Source organism: Anser anser (assembly GCF_964211835.1).
Source record: "Anser anser genome assembly, chromosome: 22".
Classification (NCBI taxonomy): domain Eukaryota; kingdom Metazoa; phylum Chordata; class Aves; order Anseriformes; family Anatidae; genus Anser; species Anser anser.
This window is the reverse complement of record NC_139743.1, coordinates 6,908,217-6,931,363: the sequence shown is the minus strand read 5'-3', so window position 1 is coordinate 6,931,363 and position 23,147 is coordinate 6,908,217. Positions and strand designations below refer to the sequence as shown.

General features: G+C 55.8%; 1 protein-coding gene across 4 annotated transcripts in view; it reads right to left on the bottom strand.

Moving 5' to 3' along the window:
* Nucleotides 1-11,059: 11,059 nt before the first annotated feature.
* The window catches only part of IGSF9B (immunoglobulin superfamily member 9B), a 53,247-nt gene continuing 41,159 nt past the window's right edge, over nucleotides 11,060-23,147 (bottom strand). For 3 of the 4 annotated variants that reach the window (XM_083808644.1, XM_083808646.1, XM_083808649.1), the window contains exon 20: nucleotides 11,060-22,831. In XM_083808644.1, coding sequence (XP_083664770.1) covers nucleotides 22,608-22,831 — 224 coding nt within the window. In that variant the 3' untranslated portion in view covers nucleotides 11,060-22,607. The remainder of the gene's footprint in view (nucleotides 22,832-23,147) is intronic. The other variant, XM_083808645.1, reaches the window with a different exon arrangement.

The following is a 23,147-nucleotide window of genomic DNA, read 5'->3' as shown; positions in this document are numbered from 1 at the left end:
TTTTATCGGCTCCCATTTAAAAAGATGCAAATAGAGGTGATTTTAGCATTCCAGTCATCCCCGCTCCCTCCTACAGGCATGGAAATATTTGGTTTAGTCAACTTTGTTGTGCTGATTCTCTACTTTCTCTCTTTTTAGTGACGAACACGATCACGCTCCTCCAGCAGCTGAGCCACCCCGGGGGTGCTGCATCCCCCTGCTGTGCTCAGACTCACCCTACAAGTGCAAAACGCCTCCACCCAGACCCCAAAACCCCCAGGGTGAGGGGGGAGCAGCAGCAGGACACCACCCCAATGCTTGTTGTTTTTTTTTTTCTCCCAGTGCGATTTTTGCAGCAGATGCTACCTGTGAGCAAAGGGTTCAGGGACCTGGGTGACCCCACAGGGAGAAAAGGGGAGGCTGGGGGTAGGGGGAACGCGAGGGTTGTGATGGGCTGGGTTTGGGGTCACTTTCCTGGGTCAGGATGGGGTCTGGGGGCAGGGGGGTGAAATCATAGTGCTATTCGGGGGCAATTGCGGGCTTGGAGCACCCTCATCTGGGCAAAGCGGAGCCCTGCACCTGGTGGAGAGCCGGGACGAGGAGAGAATAGGGTCGGGCCGGGAATTGGGGTGACCCCTGCTCCTGTACCTGTGCCGGGCGGCAGAGGTGGCGCAGCCCCCCCGTCCTGTGTCCCCCCGGCTCCTGTCCCTGCGAGGGAGCACGGAGGTGGCACAGGAGCAGGGACCAGGATCCGAGCCTAAATCCCTGCCCGAACCATCCCTGTGCTGGGGCCCTACAGCGCTACGGGGCGATTAAACCGGATTATTTGGGCTGCGAGCGAAGAAAAAAGCAAAAAACGTCAGCAGAAATGAAGAGAAAGGTCTTTGCCTTCTATCACACTCACAAAGCGTCTTCATCCCGTGCCCAATAACTCCCTTTGCAATGCAGTACACAGCTCCTGAGGATAATTAACTGCCTAATTAAAGATTAGAGCACTGTTGTTATTTCCCCCCACAGGGCCAGCCTTAAATGCGATATAGATAAGTGTTGCACAGATCGGTGGCGGTGGATGTGGCCACCGTGTACGGACTTGGAGAGGGCATTGCGAAGCCCAGAGGTTGCAGAGCCGCTGGGAAGGACACGCGGCTTCTGGCTTCTCCTGCTTGGCACTGAATTTGGGAAAAAAAAAAAAAAAGTGGAGCAAGAGTTGTGAGCATTTTTTGATGGGAGAAATTGGTGACATACGTGTTGGGTTTGGGCCAGAATTAGGGTTAGGGTTGTTAGGGTTTGGAGAGAGAAAAAACGTAGAGTCCTGTTGTGTGTGGGGTTGTGTAAAGGCTTCCAAAGGGAGTTCAGGTCTTTCAAAAGGTTTTTGTTTTAATCACTTTTCGATGGGAAAATTTGGCTATGTATGTGTTGGGTTAGGGTCATAATTATCATTAGGGTTAGGATTCACCTCCAGCTTCCCAGGGTCCACAAGCACCACCAAGCCTCCAGGCAGGTTCCAACATTTTGGTTAACAACTTCCTCAGAAAGGGGGCACAAATTGTCTTTTTATTTAACTAATTTAAAAGTTGTATTTAGAATTAAGCACAATAGGACCAGCCATTTAAACAGCCAAAATAGATGTATGTAAAATACATTTTATATGACATCTGCTTATTAAAAAATTCCCCAAGAGAAATCAGACAAAGGAGCAAAAGTCTGGGAGTGAAAATAGCTTTGCAAATAATGAATATGTATTTGAAAAATTGAATATACTCACTTAGAAAGTAGAGTAGTTGCTAGGCTGGTAAATATCAGTCTATAAAGAGAAAATTGCTGTACAGACTTGGTTTATGTAGTCTGATGTGAGGTTTCATGAAGGCTCAGGCCAACCTACTCAACAGCTCCATAAACGGAATTTTCCTTTTTTTTTTTTTTTTCAGATTAAAAGCACAAGCTGGTAGTTGAGGAACAACATCAGCCTTTTTTATTACTTCTTGTGGAACGACATAACTGGTTTCATTGTATTCTCAAGTCTCAATGAAAAGAACAATTTAACCGAGATTTACACATTGCCCTGTAGCATGTGAAACTTAGAGGTCTTCTTACGGGTTGTGAGACCCTGGCTCCAAAACAAGAGTCAAAGCAAGTAGAGCTCATATCTGTATTCATATTTGCCAAAATAAATAAATAAATAAATAGAATATAAAAAAAAGAAAACAGCCACCCAAAAAGGCTGGAAAACTACCATGAGCATACAAGAAACATGTGAGTTGGAACAAATTAAAGAGAGGGAGGGTGACGTAAATTCTGCTAGAATTCGCCATTCTGAAGAGCAATGATGTCTCCTGACGTTAAGGAGAGCTGAAAATATATCACCACCTCAGCTCAGTTTTGGATCCTTCAAGCAAGCAGCCAGCAGGCAGCCGGGTCTGCTCAAAGCGTGCATCCCACATCACCTTGCCCACTCCTGCACCCCTAGAGCATCCTTCTGAGGGTACCTGATAAAGGCAAGGGGGAAGCTCCCACCTCCTTCCCCCATTGAAGCTAATTAGTGTGAACCTCTAACGAACCTCTGCCAGCAGCTGGATTGGGCCTTCCCTGCCCTTTGCTGCACTGATTCCGACTGAGGGCCCCCCCCAAATCTTACCGGGGGAGAGGAGAGCAAAAAGCAGAGCCGGAGGAGAGCACCGCGGTGCAGAGCTGCCGCCCGCTGCCAGCTCACACCTCTCACCCCGCGCAGCTCTCCCGAGTCCCAGCTCCTCCGTACTTCGCCACCAGGTATGGAGTCCTTGGGGCCACAAAGAATGAAGCAAACTGGTCTCCTAGCACTCGGCTTCAGGTTTTCCTAAGGGGACAGATAGGACTGAGTATCTCTGCAGGTAATGCATGTCCCACTAACCATGAGCAATCCCAGTACCCAAACGTTTCTGCTGGTGGGGATCCAGGGCTGCGAGCTGGTGCCAAATGGTCCACTCTCATCCCAAGGAAGCCCGGTGCTTGGCTGGATCAAAACAAAGAGGTCTGAGCGTCAAGAGCTCTGAAACAGAGTGGGGAAGAAGGAGAAGGAGAGCTCGACGGGCCTCGCACACGTGTATGGGTTGTGTTTGAGGTGCAGTATCGCAGCCCGTCCCCGCACCGCCACGCAGCTGGCACCGCGCCGGCCTCGCGTGTTGCCGCTGGTGAGCGTAAGGGCAGCTCTGATATACATAAATCAACATATTACTCATTTTCGAGCATTGCAGCCTGACAGCTGTTACATGAGCACATTGTTAAGAACTGTCAGGCAGTGATACATGGTGTCTTTTACAACATATGTTGACTTTTATCTGACGTTGTTCCATAATTAGCCCCAGGGAGCAGGAATCTGGGCATCCGGCTGGCTGTGTGATCCCGGCTGACCTTTGCTGTGGGGGGCAGAAGAGCTTCGAGCTGGGGCTGGGGAGGATGGAGGGGGATGAAGGAGGAGCACCGATCCACGTGGTCCCCGTGGGCTTGCATCCACAGCCCAGGGACAGAGCAGCACCATCCCCTTTTGGGTTCCTGAGTGTTTCAGAGCTGTCACGAGAGGGGCCCCGCGAGGCTTGTGAGCTTTCCTTCAGGATGGAGCCCTGAATTTCAGGCTTAAAACAGGGCCGTGATCAGAGGTATGGGGTGAGGAGGGGTCCCAGTGTCCTTCCCCAAGGGACAAGTGTGTAGAGGGAAGGGGACAGTGCAGTGAGGGAGTGAGTCCTGGTGGGAGAGCAGATAAAGGAAGGAGCAGATGGTGGAGTTAATGAACGGAAAGGATAGATGGATGGACAAAAAGGCATTTTTGTCGCAACGGATGGTCGCACTTCGATTGGGATGAGGACAAATGTGCCAGCGATGCTCCCCACGGAGGGTGGGCTCCCAGCCAGCTGCAGGGCAGGTGAGGAGCAGGACATCCCCACCAGGTGGGAGAGGGCTCTGTCTGCCGCGTGGCGTTACAGCCCTGCCCTGCCTCTCCCATCGGTCCAAAAGCTGAGCGATGGCAAAGCAGGGAGCACCCCGGTGCTCCAGAACCAGCTGCAGATCACTCCCTTAACTCCTGTGGCTCTGATGCTCACACACACGTAACACCTCTTTGTCTCTGGAGCCCAAAAAGCAGGGGCAGGGGGCAGAGGGACAGATGCCAGGAGCAACCACGGAGCCTTTGGAGCCCCTGGGCTGTGCACGCCTTGGTGGATCCTGCTCATCCCCAGTCTTCTCTGCAATATTCCCAGGCTCCTGCTCCATTGAAACAAGCGCCAGGCTGCTCAGAGGACTTCGCTCTCTCCAAGGCAGCGCTGAGCTTTGGGGCTTCAGCCTGGAAGTGGAGAAACCCATTGGGACTGCTCGGTTAGCAGGGGGAACCCATTGGACTCCAGGAGCCCCCCAAATGCCTGGCTTGTTTTCCCATCCTCACTGCAGCTTCCTGAGCTTGAAAAACAGGAGAGGAAAATAAATCAATAGGACGCAAAGATAAATACGCTTTTTAGTGCTTGCGTGTTGCAGCTGATTTGTCCTGCCGTGCTGTGGCGGCTGCATAATTCATGAAGTCCCCGGTAACATGCAAAGTGGGGGTCTGCGGGCACCCAGCTCCTGCTCCATGCTCCTGGCACAGCCACAGCTCCTGCTTCTGGAGGCGGCGAGGGGGGTCCCCGCCCTGCATGGGACAGGGACTTTTTTAGGGTGTCCCTGTGCCGCTGCACTGCTGGCTCCTGGCCTCTCCATGCTGTTCACCGCCTGCCCTTGGGCTTGCTGGCTGCAGTTTTGATCCCAGCACCTGCAAAGTGAAAGAGCTGGCAGGTATCCCCAGCAGAAGGGTGAGCTCAGGACAGTCGCTGACCCAGCAGAACGCCTTCACGTGGGCCCAGGTGTGGTGAAACCAGGGGACTGGGGCTGCCGCAGCAGGGACAGGAAGGTGTCAGCCTTTAGACATCGCACCCGTCGTGGGGATCCCACCTCCTCCCCACCGAGCCACCACTGATGGGTTTTATCTGAGGATCTGGGATTTTAAAGGGGGAGATTTCAGAGGCGTTTCCTTCCAGTCTTTGAAACAAACGCGGCAGCGAAGGAGAGCACAGAGCTAAGACCTTGATGCAAGAGAAGGGCAGAAACCGACCTGCTTTTGTGGGAGATTAGGGGAAACCTAGTTTCATCTTAAGCCACCAAAGGCTTCTAAAAGCCCCAAAGAATAGACTGTGCAACTCCAAAGAGCCTCTCAGGGCTTAGCTAAGAAAAGTCAATTTAAAGTTCAGGTGCAGCCTACTTAGCTAAAGGGCTGAGCTCTGCAGAAAGCAGAGCTTTTGGGTGCCCTGCGCGGAGCTGCACCACGCTGCAGACCTGCTCTGCTCCCCCACGAGCAAACACCGTCCTCCATCACACCAGGCACTATTCTAAACAGCACCAACTTTTCTGCTTGGAAAATATTTCATTGCTCATCTTTGCATCGTGAAGGAGTCAGGAAAGCAACCCAGGGGTGATCCGTGTCCTCGGTGGGGCAGCTCCAGCGTGCGCACAGGCTGTCCAGTAAGGACATATGGCGAAATGGCAAACCAGAGGAAAAGAAAATAAGACTCAAAATAATCAAGAGCCTGCTAGAGAGCGGGGCAGGAAATCAGAGCACAAACACCAAATACATCTGCGAGGCGCAGGGGAAATTTTTAATCTTCAAAATTGGCAAAAGATTTGAGATAGCTGGAGAACAATCATCCCTCCCCTTCGTGCCTGCAGGAAGTGACAGACTTTGCACAAACCACTTCCCTTCCCTCTGATCTGGCAAAGCTGCTGCCAGCCTGTGGAGGAGACCAGCAGCTAGCCCCCAAACCCAACCCTAGATATATATATATATTAAGGAGCAGAGGGCGCTAGGAAGGGGCAGTGCAATGGGATGGGGTCCAGCTGTGCCTGCCCTGAGCTCAGTTTCTGATTTCTGGGGCAGGGAAACCACAGCCCCACACCAGGGCAACGATGAGAAGAGAGAGAGAGCACCCCTCCAAAAGCAGGGGATGCGTTTCCCCGCCGGGTTAAATGTCACGAAGTGGGGAGGGGATTAAAACCAGCACCTTCGTGCTGCCGAGCCTCCGAGGCAGCGTCGCCCTGAGATTCACACCAGCCCTGGATGAAGCTGGAATATTAATGCGCAGGAGGACGGCGTCTGCCTCGGCCAGGCACCGGCTCTGCGCGGGAGAGAGATACCAGGAGCTCAATTTGTGTTTGCCTGAGCCAAGATGAAAATCTAATTAAACATGGCGTTGGGGCTTGGAGGAGCCGGGGATGGGGCTGGAATATAAAGCGCGGCTGCCACCCGCAGATCAGAGGGCAATATTAATAAACCCACGGAGGGGGACCGGAGGATCAGCTGGTAATATTGATAAATGTAAAGCAAAGACAAAGCAGCCGGGGAATATTGGATGGTAATGCTGATAAAAATGCTACAGGGACTGCCTCGACAACAGGCTGCTGATAGCCCTGCCTGCTTCCCGGGGTGGGGGACAGCTTCAGGCATCTGGCACCCCTGCAGCAACGTGTGGTGGGGATTTCTGCTGGATTTAGCCCCTGGAAGGGCCAGGGCTGAAGGAGGAGTCGAGGGCAGAGGGTTTCACCCTGCAGCTGCTGCTCTGCAGGCTGAGAGCCTCCTGGCCTTGCCCATCACCTTTCACCCGATCCCGTTTGTTCCCTCGCAGCCTCAGTGGTGCTCAGGGATGCGGGGGGCGGCGTGGCGGCATGCACAGGTTGCTCCCTGGGGATGTGTGCGCTAAGGGGGAGAGCACTGATGGGGACAGGGCGGGGAAAGGGGCCCCAGCTCTCGTGGCAGGGCTGGTGGTTGCGTTTGACATCGTGTACAGCCCTTTTGGTCTCCTCAGGAGGAACAAGTGAAGCCGTATGGGAGGCGCCAGACACGGAAATTCAACATAAAGCTGCAAGGGACCTCCCTCACCCACTGCCTCAATTCGTCCCGCGGTGTCCTCACACCCCATTGCTCCCATTTTGCAGCAGGGAAGAGCGAGGCAGGGAGCGCTGGAGGAGAGCGGGGCTGCACAGACCCTAACCCTAAGGGCAGGACCCTAACCCTAACCCTAATCCCACCCAAACACAGCTGGTCTCCCCTGCAGGAGTTCCCAGGGCCCCTGGGGAGGGGCAGTGGCCACCAGCGACCCGAGCGTCCCCCACCTCCCTGCAGCCTCTGCTGGGGACAGCAGGCACCCAGAGCCCTGCTCTCACCACCCCCTCTTGCCTTCCCCCCTGCAGCACACCCCAGCCGGGCGATCAGGAGGAGCCCCCGAGCGCACTTTGAATCCCAGGCTGTGCGTTTCGGAGCTGCCAGAGCGATGATTTAAACATGAAGTCAGAGCAGGAACGGCGCTGTCAGAGCCGCAGCGCTCGCTCCGATCGATGGCTCCCTGAGGGGCTGCGACGTGCCTGCGCTCGGAGGCACCTGCAGACACGGCGCCTCCTCCGGAGCAGCCCCTCGGCTCCACGAGACCTCTTCCTCCCTTTGCTCTGCTAGGCAAGACCCTTGGACAAGAGCCCGAGGAGGAGGAGGAGGAGGGAAAGGAGGAGAAGAAGGAGGAGGAGGATGCATGGTACTGGGGATGGGAGGAGGAGAAGAGACAAACCTGTTACCTGGCTGCAAAAAGGGGACCTTCAGACTCTGGAAGTGCCCCAATTCATGGCTCATCGCAGCCAGGGCACCTTCTCTGCGCCCCCCTGGCTCCAGGCTCAGTTCCTGCACCCACGGAGGCGCCGCAGAGCCCAGACCCCTCCCAGGCAGCCCGAGCTCTCCTCGCCGCCTTGAAAGGCATTTTGTCCTGCTGAGGGACAACGTGTGACCCCGGGGCACCTGCGTGTTCCCCAGCCCCACCAGCACAGCTGAGCTGACCCCGTAACGTTGGGGGTGCCAAGCTCGGGGGTCCCACACACCTCGATGCTCCTCAGCCACAGGGAGCCCCTGCCCCAGCTGTCACCCCACTGTACTGAAACCCCTGACCCACGAGCACCTCAATTAGCTCCTCCAGCATCACTTAGCTCCATAAATGCCTCGGTCACGGCTGAAAAACCTCGTATTTGCTGGTTGTTTCCCTCTAATTCCTTGCAACTCCTTTCCCCTGGAGTACAGGTGCAAGTGGGCGCGTTGGTTCCCCTCCTCCTTCCCGCAGGGCTTAATCAGGCATGGAGCAAAGCTTGATTAGAGCTCCCTAATGACCCCATCATCCCCCTCCCACGGGCAGGAGGAAGGCAGCCAGCGAGGGGGATGCTTGTGGCCTTCCCCTGCCTCCCGGTGAGCAGAGGGCTGAGCAGGAAAGGCAGCACCCCGAGCTGGGTGCTGCACCGCCCCGAGCACCCACCAAACACACCGAGGCGTAAAAAGTTGGGGCATCCTCCCAGAGAGCAACCCGCCCCTCAAATCCATCGTTGCAGGGAGGCTGGGGGGACACAGAGGGACCTGGTGCCGTGGGGACAGCAAGGATGGTGAAGGGAAAAGGGGTGGATGGATGGGCGCAGCCCCTCCGTCCCGGCTCCGCAGCAGGATAACCCATGGCCAGCGATGCTGTAGGAGGCCTCCCACGGAGATGCCTCTTTTTTTTTTCCCCTCTCCCATCCCCTCCTTGTCATCTCACCGCTGCCACGCCGGCACCGCCGCCTTGTGGCACGGCCACCAGGAGGGCTGGAGGCCCCGCGGCACCGGCCACCAGCCCTGGACGTGGCACCTGGACACAGCAGGCGCAGCCCAGCCGGTGCACGCAGCCTTTTATTTTTTTTGGTGGGGGAGCCACATCTGGGCAAGCCAGCACCGCGGAGGTGACAAAAAGGTCCAAATGCAGCCAGGGAAGGGGAGCGGGGAGAGCGGCGACCTGCAGGGAGAAGCGGAGAGCCGTAAGGGAAGAGGTGGCAGCAGCTGGGGCAGGGGCACGGGGGGTGCTGGGGGAGGCGAGCAGTGGGGCAGGGCTCGCTTACCTCCTAGTCCTCGCTGGGAAGCTGGACCTGGCTCTTGGTGTCCAGCGTGGAGTCCATCACAGGGTCCATCATGGGGTTCATCACGGAGTCCATCCCGGTGTCTGTCCCCGTGTCCGTCTCAGTGTCCGTCTCGGTGTCCAGCCCAGTGTCCGTCCCAGTGTCCATCGTGGTGTCCATCACAGTGTCTGTCACGGCCTCCATCCCGGTGCCCTTCACAGCTTCTGTCACAGCCTCCGTCACGGCCTCCATCACGGCCTCCATCACGGTGTCCGGCATGCCTTGGAGCAGCACCTGGGACACGCTGCGGCGAGCAGAGGTTACGGGGCAGGGGGCACAGGACCCCACCAGGATCGGGCACCCCCTTTCTCCTTGCAGGGAGCCAGGGTTTGATGCCCTCCTGATTTTAATTCCTGGCTGATAAAATGACAGCAAGGTGAAAGGGATCTGGGCCTCTCCGCTACGGAGGGACCACAAGCCACAAACGTGGGGGGTCTCTGGGCAAATGGAGCCCCCCCAAAAAATCCACGCCAAGAGGACCTCACCCGTTTTCAGTTTGCTCCTTCCTGTCCTCCACCAGATCACCCTCCAGCAGGCTCGAGACGCGATGGACACGGGTCTGGCTGCAAAAATCTCTCCTCAGATGCTGCCCCAGCCACCGCTGCCCCCAGCACCCCATCCCGGTGGTGCCCTGTGCCCCCCCCGGGGCTTTACCTCCACCTCAAGTACTGGACCTTCATCCTGTCCTCCACGAGGACCTGCCCGGGTGCCTGCACCCCACGGTCAGCATCATCCTGGGGAAAGTGGAGGGGGGGCAAGTTAACCACGGCAGCAGGTCCTCGGGGGGGGGGGTGGGACAGGGGATGGAGGGACCCTGGGGTGGGAAGGGGGGGTGAGGAAACCTCCCCTGGGCCCCGTTGGCATGGGCACAGGGTGGCTGAAACCTGCTGCCTCTGAGGGTGCAGGCAGGAGGGTTTCCTACCTTAGGGAATGTCGGGATTCAGGCAGCCCCCCCAGGGCCCCCCATCCCGACACCCCAGAGGGGTTTATTGGGGTCCCAGGTGTTGCCGTGGGTGCTGACCTGGGGGCTTGGACCACCGGCTTGCTGGGAGGCTGGGGGAGCCGCTGCAGGCTCTGCCTGGGGCTCTGCCTGGGGCTCTGCCTGGGGCTCTGCCCGTGGCGCTGCCTGTGGCTCTCCTTGGGGCTCTGCCCGGGGCTCTGCCCAGATTTCCAGCACCCTCTGGAACAGCCTGGAGAGCAGCTCTTCACCCTGCGAAGGGAGCAGAGCTGCAGGCTGGCTGTGGGTGCACCAAGGGTTGCATCCCGACACGCAGTGCTGGCTCGGTCCTCAAAAAAATGCCCTGGACGTAAAGCCCAGGCTCCCCCGCGCCCCTGAGGGCATTCTCCTGCCTCGTCTTCGCCTTGCACAGACACCAACTGACCGTGGCCAACGCGTCCACCTCCACCACGGGGCCATCCTGGAAGAGGGGAACCCGGTGAGCCCCGGGACTCACCCAGGGACCAAACGTGCCCCAGGAGCCAGGGCCACAGCCCCCCCCGCCGCCCCCTGCTTACCGGTGCGCTGTCGGTGGGGATGTGCACGCCGGTGCCTTTCCGTGCCGCGATGTACGCCAGCCACAGGGACACGATCATCCTGGGCACCCTGCCCCGGGGCAGCCCCTGGCACCGCCGGCACCCCCGGATTGTTGGGTCAGAGCCGGAACCGGCACCAGGGGGCTCCCGGAGCAACGGGGAGAATGGGGGGGGGGGGCAATCCTGCCACGCTCAGCACAAAGCTGCCATTGCCCCGAGCTGCAGCATCGCTTGGAGGGGGTGGCAGAGAGCAAACCTCTCGCCCCACCAGCAATCTGCCCTGAAGAACTCATGAAACAGGGCTGGAGATTGGGGAGAAGCACCTCCACCCCATCACACCCCTGTGGCTGTGGGATTGAGGGCACCCGAGGGAATTCAAGCCTTGGCACCCACCCGACTCCCTGACCCCAAGGGACAAGCATCCCCCCTAGACCCCAAGGGACAAGCACCCCCCCGCCCCCCCGGCAACAACCCCAGAGCAGCCCGTCTGCTCCCAAGAGCCCCAACCCAACTCAATGACGTCAAACGGACTTTATTATTATTCTTTTTTTTTTTAGCAAATGTTTATTTATATCAAAATACAAAACATTTCTGAAGCAGGGTAATGTTACATGAGGAGCAAGTTAATCAGTTCCAAAACCCATCATTCTCCTACAGAATGGCTAGTTGTACGTAACATTGCAACACCGCCATAATTTCTTAAGTGGGTACATTAGAGGAGAAAACAAACAAAAAAAATAAAAGAAGTCAATCTATGAACATGCAATGTTACCGGCAATAAATTGTTAAGTACCCAGCAGGCCTTAAAATCCCAGCAGGTGGAGACCGAGGGACCAGCTACTTCCAGTAAGGCAGGGCTTCAAGCTATTCTCTTCCACTTTTGGTTGGCTTGTCGGCATTTACTTGGGAGCCAACACCAGTCCAGGAGCCAGAGGGGCCGGTTTGCCTTGGCAGAGCAGGTTTATTGCTTAGAGCTATCAAAGCAGACGCTCGGGGCCACCCCCAGCAGCAGGCTGGCTCCGGGAGGTCTGCGTTGGCCAAGCTGGAAGATGTAAAACCCCCCCCCCGAGGCAGGCGGGGAGGACAGCGAGGAGGTCTCATTTCCCTGCCCAGGGCAGGTTAGCACCCGATTGGAAGAAGAACAGGGGGGCGAAGGACCCCAATTCTGCCCCGTGCTGCGCAGGGCGGACGGTGGCTTCCCCTCCCCGCGGCCCCGGGGTCCTCCCCGGGGACCCCGGTGCCAAGTGGCACCTGCGAGGCCACCGCCGGTCCCTGCTGCTGGCATTTCGGAGGCCTTCACGAGAACGGAGGCCGAGAGCAACAATACAGATACAGAGATTATACAGAGCGCAGAATAAGTTTTCGTATAAGGCTTTGGTACAGCACCATCATGTCTCAGATTTATTTCTAAATCGTTTACAGAAAAAAAAAAAGCTTACTGAAAAAATAGTGTTTTGTTTCTCTTTTTTTATTTTTTTTTAATTTTTAATTTTTTTCTTCTCTTGAGGAACATACCTGAAGTTCAAAAATTAACCCTCTAGTTGCCGTCTGGGCTCACACCAAATGCTATTTTTGCTGTGTGCATCTGTGCAAGTTAAAAACTACACAAATCAAACCCAGCTGCTGAAAACTGTTCCGCAGCCACCCCCTCCAGCTGCCCATGCAGCAGCCAACAAGTGCACAAGGCAGCACCCAACACCACAGAGATTCAGCAGCTGATCGCTACTAACTTTTAGTTTTTTTAAAAAAAAATAGGAGGAAAAAAAAAAGTCACGACGACAAAGAGTATGGAACCAGCGGTACTAAAGTTTACTAAAGTTTTCTTTATTGTTACTGTTATTAAAAAAAGTCAGTTCCACTGGTTACCATGGAAACAGCACCAAAGAGCACCCTAATGTGTGTTATACATCGTAATACTCGACGTTCGAGAAATGGAAACAAGGTTGGATGGTCTAGTCTGTGTGTCAATAGGCGAGAACTCTTAAAAAAATAATAACAGTTGTCCCACACAACCAGAGACCCGTTGAGTTGTAAAGAAAATGCTGGGAAAATACTGTAGAGTTAGGAGGAAATTATATCAAGACCTACCTATGGAAGTCTAAGAGGGTTCAGAGACTATAAACCTACCGAAGGGGGTTAAAAAGTCTGCGGTCCCCACGGGGGCTGGGGACCCTCCTAGGGAGCTGGCGCGCGGATGAAATTCTCTCTGGATGCCCAAAGGATGGCTCGAGAAACCTACAGAAACGTCGGTGTTTCCGTTTGGTTCCTGTAGGGCTTTCCCACAAGGGAAGCGCCGAGGGAGCAGGGTCCCCAGAGCTGGGCAGAAGGTCCCACGTCACCTCCAGGGGCACGGGAGCATCCCCCCGGCTGCTTTCTGCCGGCCCCACGGAGAAGCCGAGGCAGGGTTGTTTCACCAAGTGGCGGGGAAAAAGTTCTAAAAAGGGAGAAGTTTGGCCTTAAAGTGCATCTAGGAGGGCGCTGGCCTCTCCCAGCCGAGCTGACACCTCTCCGAGCAGAGACGGGCGCTTTGCCCCGCAGCTCTGCCCCTTTCCCTGCAGGAAGAGCCTGGGAGGGGGCAGGAAGCCCCCAGGAAGTAAATACCCAGCGAGAAGCAAGCTCCCCCCCAGAAACGCGCTCAGCTACGGCGGATGGAGGAAGCGGGGTTGTGTGTACCAAAAAAAATACATAAATATGTCAATGAGGGAAGCGGGATGATGCTGGCCCCGCGGCCGCCCCTTGGTCCCGCGGCGCCCAGGGGAGGAGCGGCTCTTTGTGTCTGTTTGGCATCCAGAGGGTTAACGGTACTGTGGAAAGTGTGCTTTGTAAACATTGTTCCTGTTTTTTTTTCTGTAAGTGATTCAAGGGGAGATGGGGAAAAGGAGAAAGCTGCCCACGACCCAGCCCACCCTCCCCGAGAGATACCCCAAAGCCAGCCGGCCCGACCGCCGCCAGGGAGCGGCCGCAGAGACGTCCCGTCCCTTCGCTTTCTTTTTCTTTTTTAAACATATAAAATACTTCACTTATGTATTTACCGCTAATAAATGCAAGTTAGTTCCATCAAACATGCTTCGCTTTGATATCAAGAAGTGGTGCTGAACAAATCTTGGCTTGATATTAGAAACACCCTCCCCCCGACCCACCCCAACGAAGAAGACAGAAATATCATGGAAAATACAGGTGACACCTACGGAGGAGACGGTGCCGCTGCCAGGGGGCCAGCTCCGGGCACCCTTCGCCCTCCCAAACGCGTTACATTCGTGCCTCGGTCGGTTGGGGACGCGGCGAGACAGAAGAAAAGAGGTCCTGCGTGCCTGGCACCTCCGCAGGGGGAACTGAGCCCAAAACAGCACCGGGGTCCCGCACGGGGCCATGGGACCGAGCCCATGGAGGGGAGCAGCATCCCCTGGTCCCATTGTGCAGCAATCCCTAAATCCTGGCCCCCGAGGAGGGGAGCAGAGGCACGGCTCCAGCATCTCGCCCAGGCTGGGCTCAGTGCCGAAACCGCAGCTGGAGCCTCGGGAGAGCGCAGACCCCACAGGCGGATGCCCAGGGGGAGATGTGACCCCAAGGAAACAGGGGGGTCACGGCAAGCATCAGGGGACGTGGCGGGTCTGTATTGCTTTGAAGAAAAATCCCAGAGCACCCCCACCACCTTCCCCGCAAGGGCTGCTGCGGGCACGGGTCCCCCCCGTGCCAAGCAGGGCATTGATGACCCGACCCCCCCGTGTTACCCGTGCCGGTAACAGCAGCCTGCGCGGCACCGCTCCGCCTCCACGCTCCGAGATCTTCTCTTCCCAAAGAGGTATTTAAGTGCCGGGGCCAGGCCCTACGCCGGGAGACAGCACCGAGGCCGCCCAGCCAGGACTGCAGGAGCACCTAAGGGACCAAATCCCCTTGGCCCACACCGAGGGGGCTGCGCTGGGGTGGCACCGGCTCTGCCCCCCTCTCCCCAAGGCGTGTGGGTTTCCAAAAGGCAGCGAGGACGAGGACGGGTCGCCGGCAGCGCCCGGCGAGGCAGCGGTGTGCCCTACGGGAGGGATGCACGGGGAGCCCGTCCCCACAGCACCCCCACACCACGTCCTGTGCCACCGGGCTGCAAGCAGCCACGTCCTTCCCACCGCCAATAGCACCCTTTGAGCTAAAATTCCACTTGTTTCTCCGAAAAATAAAAAACAAAAAGCAAGACGCGTGCCCCTCCGTGGAAGCGCCACCGGGCACCATCACCTCGCCACGGCACGAGTCAAGCTGGCAGCAGCCAGGGCTCCCCTGGGAGCCCCCCACCCCGCTCCTATTTTTATTTTATTTTTTTTTCCACTTTTTCTACTGAAGCAGCAAGGCGACAGCGAGCAGCAGCGACGACGACCGCGCGGCGGGACAGCAGGCGAAGCAGAGCAGACCATCTCGGAGGGCAGACCCCGCACAAAGCCCCCAGCCTCAGCCAGCCCTCTCCCCCCCTCGCCACCGTATTGCTCAGACAGCACTAGGCATGGATACAAAAATAAAACAGCTATGTGGCTTAGATATATATATTTTTTATATATATATTTGTATATATATATTTTTTTTTGTCTATTTATAGGTGGATGGAGAAGCAGAGAAGCCTAAGCGCAATATAATGTAAAAATACTCGCTCTGCTCCCGCTGTTTTAGACTCTTTCCACCTCTGACAGCCTCTCTCATGCTGCACAGAAGTTTCTGACACCTAGTACTAAGGAATTATTTTAAATATTTATTCTCCCCCCCCCCTTCTAAAATAGAAAGTAACTATATATTTGTATAATTTTATGTACAACGCGGTTTCGATACACCAATATCATTTATTTAGATAGAGATACTGGGGCTCGGTTCTCTGGTCATTTTCTCTTCAAAGTGCTGGGTGGGTGGGAATCACAGGGGCTTCGAGACCACAGGGCTGAAGCCTGGGACTTGGGCGATGGGCACCCCCTCGGCAGCTCTCTTGCTTGCCTGTAGCTTCAAGAGAACCGAAACAAAACTCCCCCCGGGAGAGAAATCGGGATTTCGATGGTAAAGCAAAAACCTGGGCAAATTCTCCTCCCCGTGGCGTGAGCAGGGGCTGGCCGCTCTGCGTGGCTGGAGCCGGTGCCCAGCAGCCCCCTCCCCGTTCCTGGTGTCCCCAGAGCCCCCAGCCTCACAAAGGGACACCGCAGGGGACAGGCACGAGCCCCTCCTGCTCCGACCAGTGCAAAAACTGCAGGATGCCAGCCCCTCCGTACCGCACGCCCTGCCCCATTGCAACCAGTATAAAACCCCTATCACCTACCACTACGGCGCATGCTTGCAGCATCCAAAACCCCCAAACCCTGAGCAATCCCTCTGCCCCCTCCCCGTATTCGGTCCTTCATCCATCCATGCACGTATCAAAAAAACGCCCAGAGCCCCGGGGATTTGGGACGCTTTGGGCACACGTCCTGAGGTCACCCAGCACCGCTGGGCGAGACACCTGCTGCCGCACACGACAAGGGACGGGCAGTTTAGACAGCACAAACCTGCCAGGCCAAAACACACAAAAATGGGGAAATTGGGGAAATACTGCTTTGTGTGGCTCCAGCTCGTCCCGGTCACTCGGAGAGGGGAGCAGGCTCCGTCCTCCAGCCTCTCCCAGGAGCCCGGAGCCGTGCAGTTCTGCCACGCAGCAGTGGGTGTCATGGAAATAAAGGTCAGTGCTAGCTTTCTCCTCTTCCATGCACAGAAGGTGCCAAATCACACGTGCCATCACTGCTTCCTCATCCAGTAACAGCCCTGGAGTACCTGACTCAGGTATTTCCCCTACAGATAGTTCCCCTACAGATTTCAGCAATCACCTCTAATAGGAACCAACTACACCTCGCAGCCTCTCCTCCTCTGCAAGGACAGGCAAAGAGAAGCAAAGACATCCAGAAAAAGAAAACAAAACTAAGCTGAAGGGTGGAAATGGGAGTCGACATTCCCTTTAAAGGGTTACCCCGTGCCCAAGCAGCACGGGGATGGGCTCCTTGGTGGGCGATGAGCATCCAAAAAAAAAAAATTCAGCCATCCCCATGCCCGGAGCCATCGCATACTTTGCAATTTCAGCCCACGTCATCGCTGCCTGCGACCACAGCGGGTCCAGCCTGCCTTTGTGCCCTGCAAGGGGCTCCCGATTCGGTGCGCAAACCGGCGACGCTGCAGCGCATCAGGCGGGTGAGCTCTGACGTTGCCTCCGCCGGTGTCTTTGGTGGATGAATCCCCTGCCCCAAAAGTCCTGCTAACGAGTTTTAAAAAAAGACACGGCTCCATGCGGTGCCTGGGAGGGAGGCAGAACATCTCGTCCCACGGAGGAACCGCCGCTGGGACAGCCTGGCTCAGCCCGCGCGGCGCTTCGCAGCCGATTTAGCCGTATCCCTCTCATCTCGTCTGACTCACGCTCTTCTGGGAAGAACAGATGCAAAAGCAAAATGCTTCAACGTGAGTAACCAGAGAGCAGCATCTGCGTGGATTTTAGATAAGGGATTCTGCACGGCGTTGCTTTCCCTTTGAACGATTGTAGTGACACCACAGCTGAGGCAACATGATGTTTCTTTCCGCTTTAATGCCCCACATGCAGGCAAAAGGCCCCTCGCTCCTACCTGCTTCTCATTATCACGGCCCAGTGATGAGTCACGTACAATGAACACAGCAAAAAATAAAAAAAGGGGGGGGGGGAACATAAAAAAGAAACCTGGTCCTGCATAGCAGGGATGGGGACGCAGTGAAGGGCAGGCCTGCTGCCACGGGGCAGCAGAGAGGTGCCCTGTGCCCATCCGTTCCCAAATCCCAAATCTGGCTGCTCCCACCCCCTGCCCGACTTTGGCCATCCCAATCCCCCCCCCCCACTACCAATAGAGCTCTAAACACTCTCCCCCTATAGACAAACATAGCCTTTACATGCAAATATACCAGACTTCGCATACATAATCTACCCTTGTCCTACACTTCTCTATATATTTATATCTCATATATACATTGCTTTTAGCTCCGGCTCCTTGAAAAGACTTCCTTCCGCACAAAAAGCATCAGCTCTGCCAGCTCCGGGCTGCAGCGAGCCCAAGCGGGGCGTGGAGAAATCCCTACAGACCGCAAGCCTTCAGGCCTCCCAGGAAAACCTCCCTGCTCTCCAAAAAAATACCCCAAGCCCAGAAGCACAGCTGAAAACACGCGCTGAAACCAGCCCAGAACTCGGAGAAACCTAAATTCTCCCTCGCTGCCTTGAGGAGGAGGAGAAACCAAAATGCCAGGCAGATTTCATCCTAACCCAAACTGCAGGATATGAGCAGCAGTAAGCTCAAAGGCGTGTGTCATGCCCAGGTGCCATGGACATGACTCAGCCCTGCTGGGACGGTGAGCTGGAGTGCTGAGCCCTCAGCACCCCTGGAGGTAGGCACAGCAGTGCTGTTATTCCCTCTGTAGAGCTGGGGAAACCGAGGCAGAGGTCCTTCTGGGCAAACCCTTCCCTGCAGTTTGGTACCTACCAAAACTCCCTGACGGGCAGTGACAAGCACAGGGTGGTGGCGCCGGATGGGGTGACAAGGGAACGCACAGAGACGCAACAGCCTCGTGCCCACCAGCCACCCAGAACGGCCTCGAAGCCCCAAGTGACCAACACACAGCAGCAACGGGGAGCTCCCTGCCCTAGGAAAATCACCAGGTACCCACACAAACACTTCCCAGCATCCCGGGAGCAAACTGTGTCCCATCCTGCATGGGGGGGCTTCCACGTGGAGCCACCCACAGCAGCGGCGCCGCAAGGTGCCCTCCTGCGCCAGAGGTGCCCCCGGCACCTCCCAGAGGCTCCAGCCCAGGGGGAGTCAGGGTGCAAGTCCATGAGAGGGCTGCAAAGACAGCTGCAGGCTCCCACCCTACAGACCCCATCTCAGTACACGTACACAGCCCCAGGCAGGCGCAGGAACGGAGCCCTACCAGCGAGCAGAAAATGCTCCTGCTCTCCCCACCAGCACTAACTCGCCTTTTCACTTACGTAAACACTGCAAAACCAAACCATGGAAAAAACAAAAAAAAAACCCAAACCATCAGTGGGTTTGCACAGCAAAGTTACCTTAAAAATACCTGGCCTAAATCACTCAACAGCTCCTGCCACAAAACCAGGCAGCACGTCACATCCAGACCTGCCTGCAAAGGGAAAGCACCGATTTCACGGGCAGGGTGTGCAGGGTGGCACCCTACAGCCGTCCTTTCAAGGGGTCCACACGACACCCTTGTGCATACCTCCCTACATTATCCACCCCCAGCTGGGGGCAGCCTTATGCTGCCCATTTCTCACTTCCTAATGCTCGCAGAACAAACCTGCAGCAGCCTCCGTGCTCCTCCAGCCCCTCGGCCTGGCTGCAGCAGGCAGAGCCCATCAGAAACCCCTAGGGCACTGCTCCCACCCACCAGCAGCACCGGGCCCCCAGAGCTGGTGCTCGCTGCACGGACACATTGGCACAGCCCAAGGACAATGCCCTCGTCAGATACAGAAGCATTTTATCCACCGCAGCCCAGCTCTTTGCGTGAGACCTAATGGAACACGTCGCGTCTGCGCCATGCAAGGAGGAACCGCACGTTTACCAACGCAGCAAGAACCATCTACCTTGGACAAGCTTACAAAATAAGAGAGTTTGGCCCATGAAAATAAAAAAAATCAAGATATATTTTGCAGCACGAAAGAAAAAGGAAAAAAGCAGCAGCAGCCGTGTTTGCAAACAACCAAAACAAAACGGAGTTCAAACAGGGATGGAATGGGGGAAAACGTTTGGCATCGTCTGACACAGCTTCGATGTCCCAGGTCCGCGGGAGGAGAGGAGAGAAACCCCGTAAGGGCATGGAAACCAGAGAGCTGGGAGAAGCGAGGAAGTTGCCAAAGCAAGAGGCGAGCCCATCTGCCAAAGCACGGCCCAGCACGTGGCAAGAGTCTATCAGAAGGTAACTCGGTCTAGCGGGGAAAGGAGGTAAGGATGGTTTAGGGAAGAGACGCGTCCACGAGGCGCCCTGGCGGGATTTCCCACTCCAGCAGCGTGGCAGGTACACGGCTGAAAGAGAGAGGGCTGCAGCTCCAGCCTTTAAAGGTCGAAGACCATGAAAAGCAGGGGGGCCCATCGGCTCAAAACACCTGCAAAAGGAAAACAAACTCTCAAAAGATTGACCAAGCAAGCTGGCGCGCTCTGTCAACCTTCCCTGCGCTCCAAATCCTCCTCCTTACGGCGGGGACGGGGGCACGGTCCCGAGGTCAAAACCTCAAGAGCCCGAAGACGCTGCCTCGCCCGTAACAAACGGGCATTGCAAATAGTTTGGAAAGCACTCAAATGAAAAAGGAAGCTTTCTGCTAGAGAGGTCCAGGCCACGAGAGCGAAAGGACGAGCGAGCGAGCTGCGGCACGGAGCCTACGCGCCCCCCACCCAGCGGGGCATCGCGCCGCGGAGCGTCCCCGGCCCCGCGCGGGGTGAACGTCACCTGTGGGGCTCACGTCCACGCAGAGAGGGCGGCCACGACCGAGGCACCCGCTCGCCCCATCGGGCGTCCTCAGGGAGGCTGGATGCGGCCCCCCGCGGCCCCGTGTCCTCCTCCGCTGCAACATCAGCCACGGTCTGGGGCAGAAATCAGCTCCTCTCACACCTACGCCAGTGAGCTGAAGTCACCCGGACAGAGATTTCCCACTGCCGAACGGGCAAATGGCATTAAATCAATTCAGATCCAAGTGGATTCTAGGTAAAGCCCTAAAACACACTCAAATAAAAGAAACACTCGGTCATACTGTTAGCAAAGTTGAAGTCTCGCTCTGGTGGTTGATGGTATTACATCAGGTCACGAGGTTCTCAAAATTAAAAAAAGAGCCCTGATGCAGGCTTAAAGAGAGAGGCATTTCTAAGCGACCCTCCCTCCTTCCCGAGACAAATCCGCTCATGGTTTGAAGACCACCTAAATGAAGTTGTTAAAGCTTGAAAATATCTCTTTATCGATTAGAGGATTCTGTCAAGTGGTTCGAACCTAAGTCAGGGCTTTGAGATTTGGAAAGACGTGGTGCTCCGCTGCCACTGTCGCAGGTTTCTGAACATCCCGATGGAAGAGGAAGCACAACGTTCTGGAAAAAACAGAAATTTCTAGGCAGACTGACAAACAGATTTATACCTAAAACCTCCTGGGGAGCTTGGCTTATTGGCATTGCCTTCCCCCGACCCCTCACTCTGGCCAGGCAGGCGAGAGCTCGCACGTTTCTCCAAACATCGAAGCCCTTTGAGGTTCAACCAGCAGCAAGAGCAATAACCAAGGCAAACCACAATTAAAGGCGAGATGGCAGAGCATCTCTTGGCGATTCTACCTGGGAATAAACTAAAGTTTTGTAAGCAAATGGCAAGCCCATGGCAAAAAAAATGCCTACAGGCTCTTGGATTCTCCTGATGATTTTTCCACAGCCCGAATCCACTTAAAGCAGGGATATTCACAGGAAATACTTGGTATTTATTCCCAGGCAGGCTGGCGGGTTTAGCACTTTACCAGAGAGGAAGAAGTGTGCAAACCTGAATTAAGTGTTTGATCTTACCACTTCAAAAAAAATCTAACTATTTTGAAGGTAGGGTTCACGTGGTAGTAATAGCACTCAGTACGTAGGTAGCACTTGCAGCCCGTGGACAGCCAAGTGCTTGACAAAAGTGCTCAGATATGACTTATCCCCATTTTACAGATGGGAGAACTGAGGCACAGAGAGGTTCGGTGACTTGCCCAAGGCCACGCAGTTAGAGAGCGGAGGCAGAGCAGGGAAGAGAAGCCAAAGCCAGGTGTTCTCGGAGCAGGCTACAGCTTCCCTGCCGAAAAAAGGCCTACGTAACCCAGAGAAACATCAATTGCCAAAGGAACCTGCCCTAGGAAGAGGAAATACATTCTGGTGAAGAGTTAGGACAGCATTACCAAGAGGGGAACAGCGGGTCTCCTGGGACGGGGCAAAGAGAGGGACAAGTCCCAAAGCAGGTGTCGCAGGTCGCCTGGGCAGCTGGGCTGAAGCAGGAGGAAGGGGCACGCAGCGAAACCAGCAGCAACACGGGTCAGACCGATGCGAAATGCTGGGCTGAGCTTTGCGAGGCTGCTCGGAGAAGCCGTCCGTTGTGAGCCACAGAGCCGGGCACTTCCCAGCCGCTCTCGCTCGGGATCAGCGAGCTGCCAACAAGAGGCTTTGGGGTCTACGCAGCCAAACCCCGTTCGCTCGCACCCCTACAACGGCGTCGCCCCGTTCTGCAGTTACGGATAAAGTTTACAAACGTTACCGTAGTAAGAAATCACATCACTGCACGGCACTGGAGAACATTTGCTAGTGATACACGGAGCGTCGGGAAGAATTGATCAAAACCACCCTCACCAAGGTTGACACAAGCCACACTCGGGGGGAAGACACCCGTGGGTGAAAACAGTCCCACACCTGCGTGCTTGCAAAGTGTTCGGCACACGTTAACAAGGTTAAAACGCATATGCACAGACAGATTGTGATTTCTCAATCTCAGGCTGGTTTGAAGCCTTGGGGTCTTTCTGGTTTTCCCTTTCAGAGATAGGTAAGGAAAGATGTCAGTGACATTGTTGTTGCTGTTATCTTCACATAAAGGGAGGCTGGGAAGGGGGAGGCAAGGAGATTTGCACAATTACAGCTTTCCTGGGATTATTTGGTCTCATTCTATCATAATCAGATTCAGGGGATTACCAGTTGTTAGTTGGACCAGTAGTTTCATGTCAATTAATTACGCCCCGCGTCATTTCTTCCAGCGATTCAGGGCCAGCTGCTTAACTCCACAATTTCTACCTACGCGCACGCTGCAGAAGCAGATGTCAAAAGCTCCGCCTGTGCCTTTTACATCTGGAGATCTTTTCCGAAACCAAGGTGCAACACCCCCTTCCCACCCCACTGAAGCCGTAAGGGGGAGATGCAGATCCGAGCAGCCCCAGGCAACCCCCCTGGACCCCAGCCCACCCCAGGGTCCCCCCCAGCTCATCCTTGCCATGACCCCCCGGCCCGGCGTGCACGCAGACGAGGCTCCAGCTCCCTCCAAACCCCTATTATTATTATTATTTTTTAACCTTCTTGGGCCGGCGCGAGGCTAAAGCAAAGTGGCGTGCCCGCTGGGGTCGTCGTGGTCCACGCTGTTGAGGATGGCTGTCTGGTCTTCGGGGAGCTGCCGGTGGCAGAGGTCGTCCTTGAGCGCCGAGAGGCGGGCGAAGGGGTCCTGACGAGGGTGTCTCTTCTTCTTGCGGAGGCAGACAGCTTCGTCAGGCCACAGTACCTGAGAGCTGGGAAGGTGCTGAACCTGGGAGGCAGAGCCGTCTGCGGAGGAGAGAAGGCAGACGGATGAGAGCCAGCACCCACCTGCGTGCCATAAAATGATAACATCGAGCCCTGGTCCTCCTCCCTGTGCCACCCCAAACCCTGCCGCCCGAGAGGTGGGGAAGGGGGAGACTTCAGCTGGAAGGAAAAAGGGTGTTTTCAAGGGAGGAACGGGAAAGTCACCTCGAGGGGGGGGTAGACAGGAAGAGAGGTCAGGATGGGGGCTCCGCCACGCGAGAAGCAGGTTGGGCAGCAGAAAAAACGAACACAAAATCCTAAGGAAAGCCACTAGAGATAGGTAGACGTTAAAGGATGG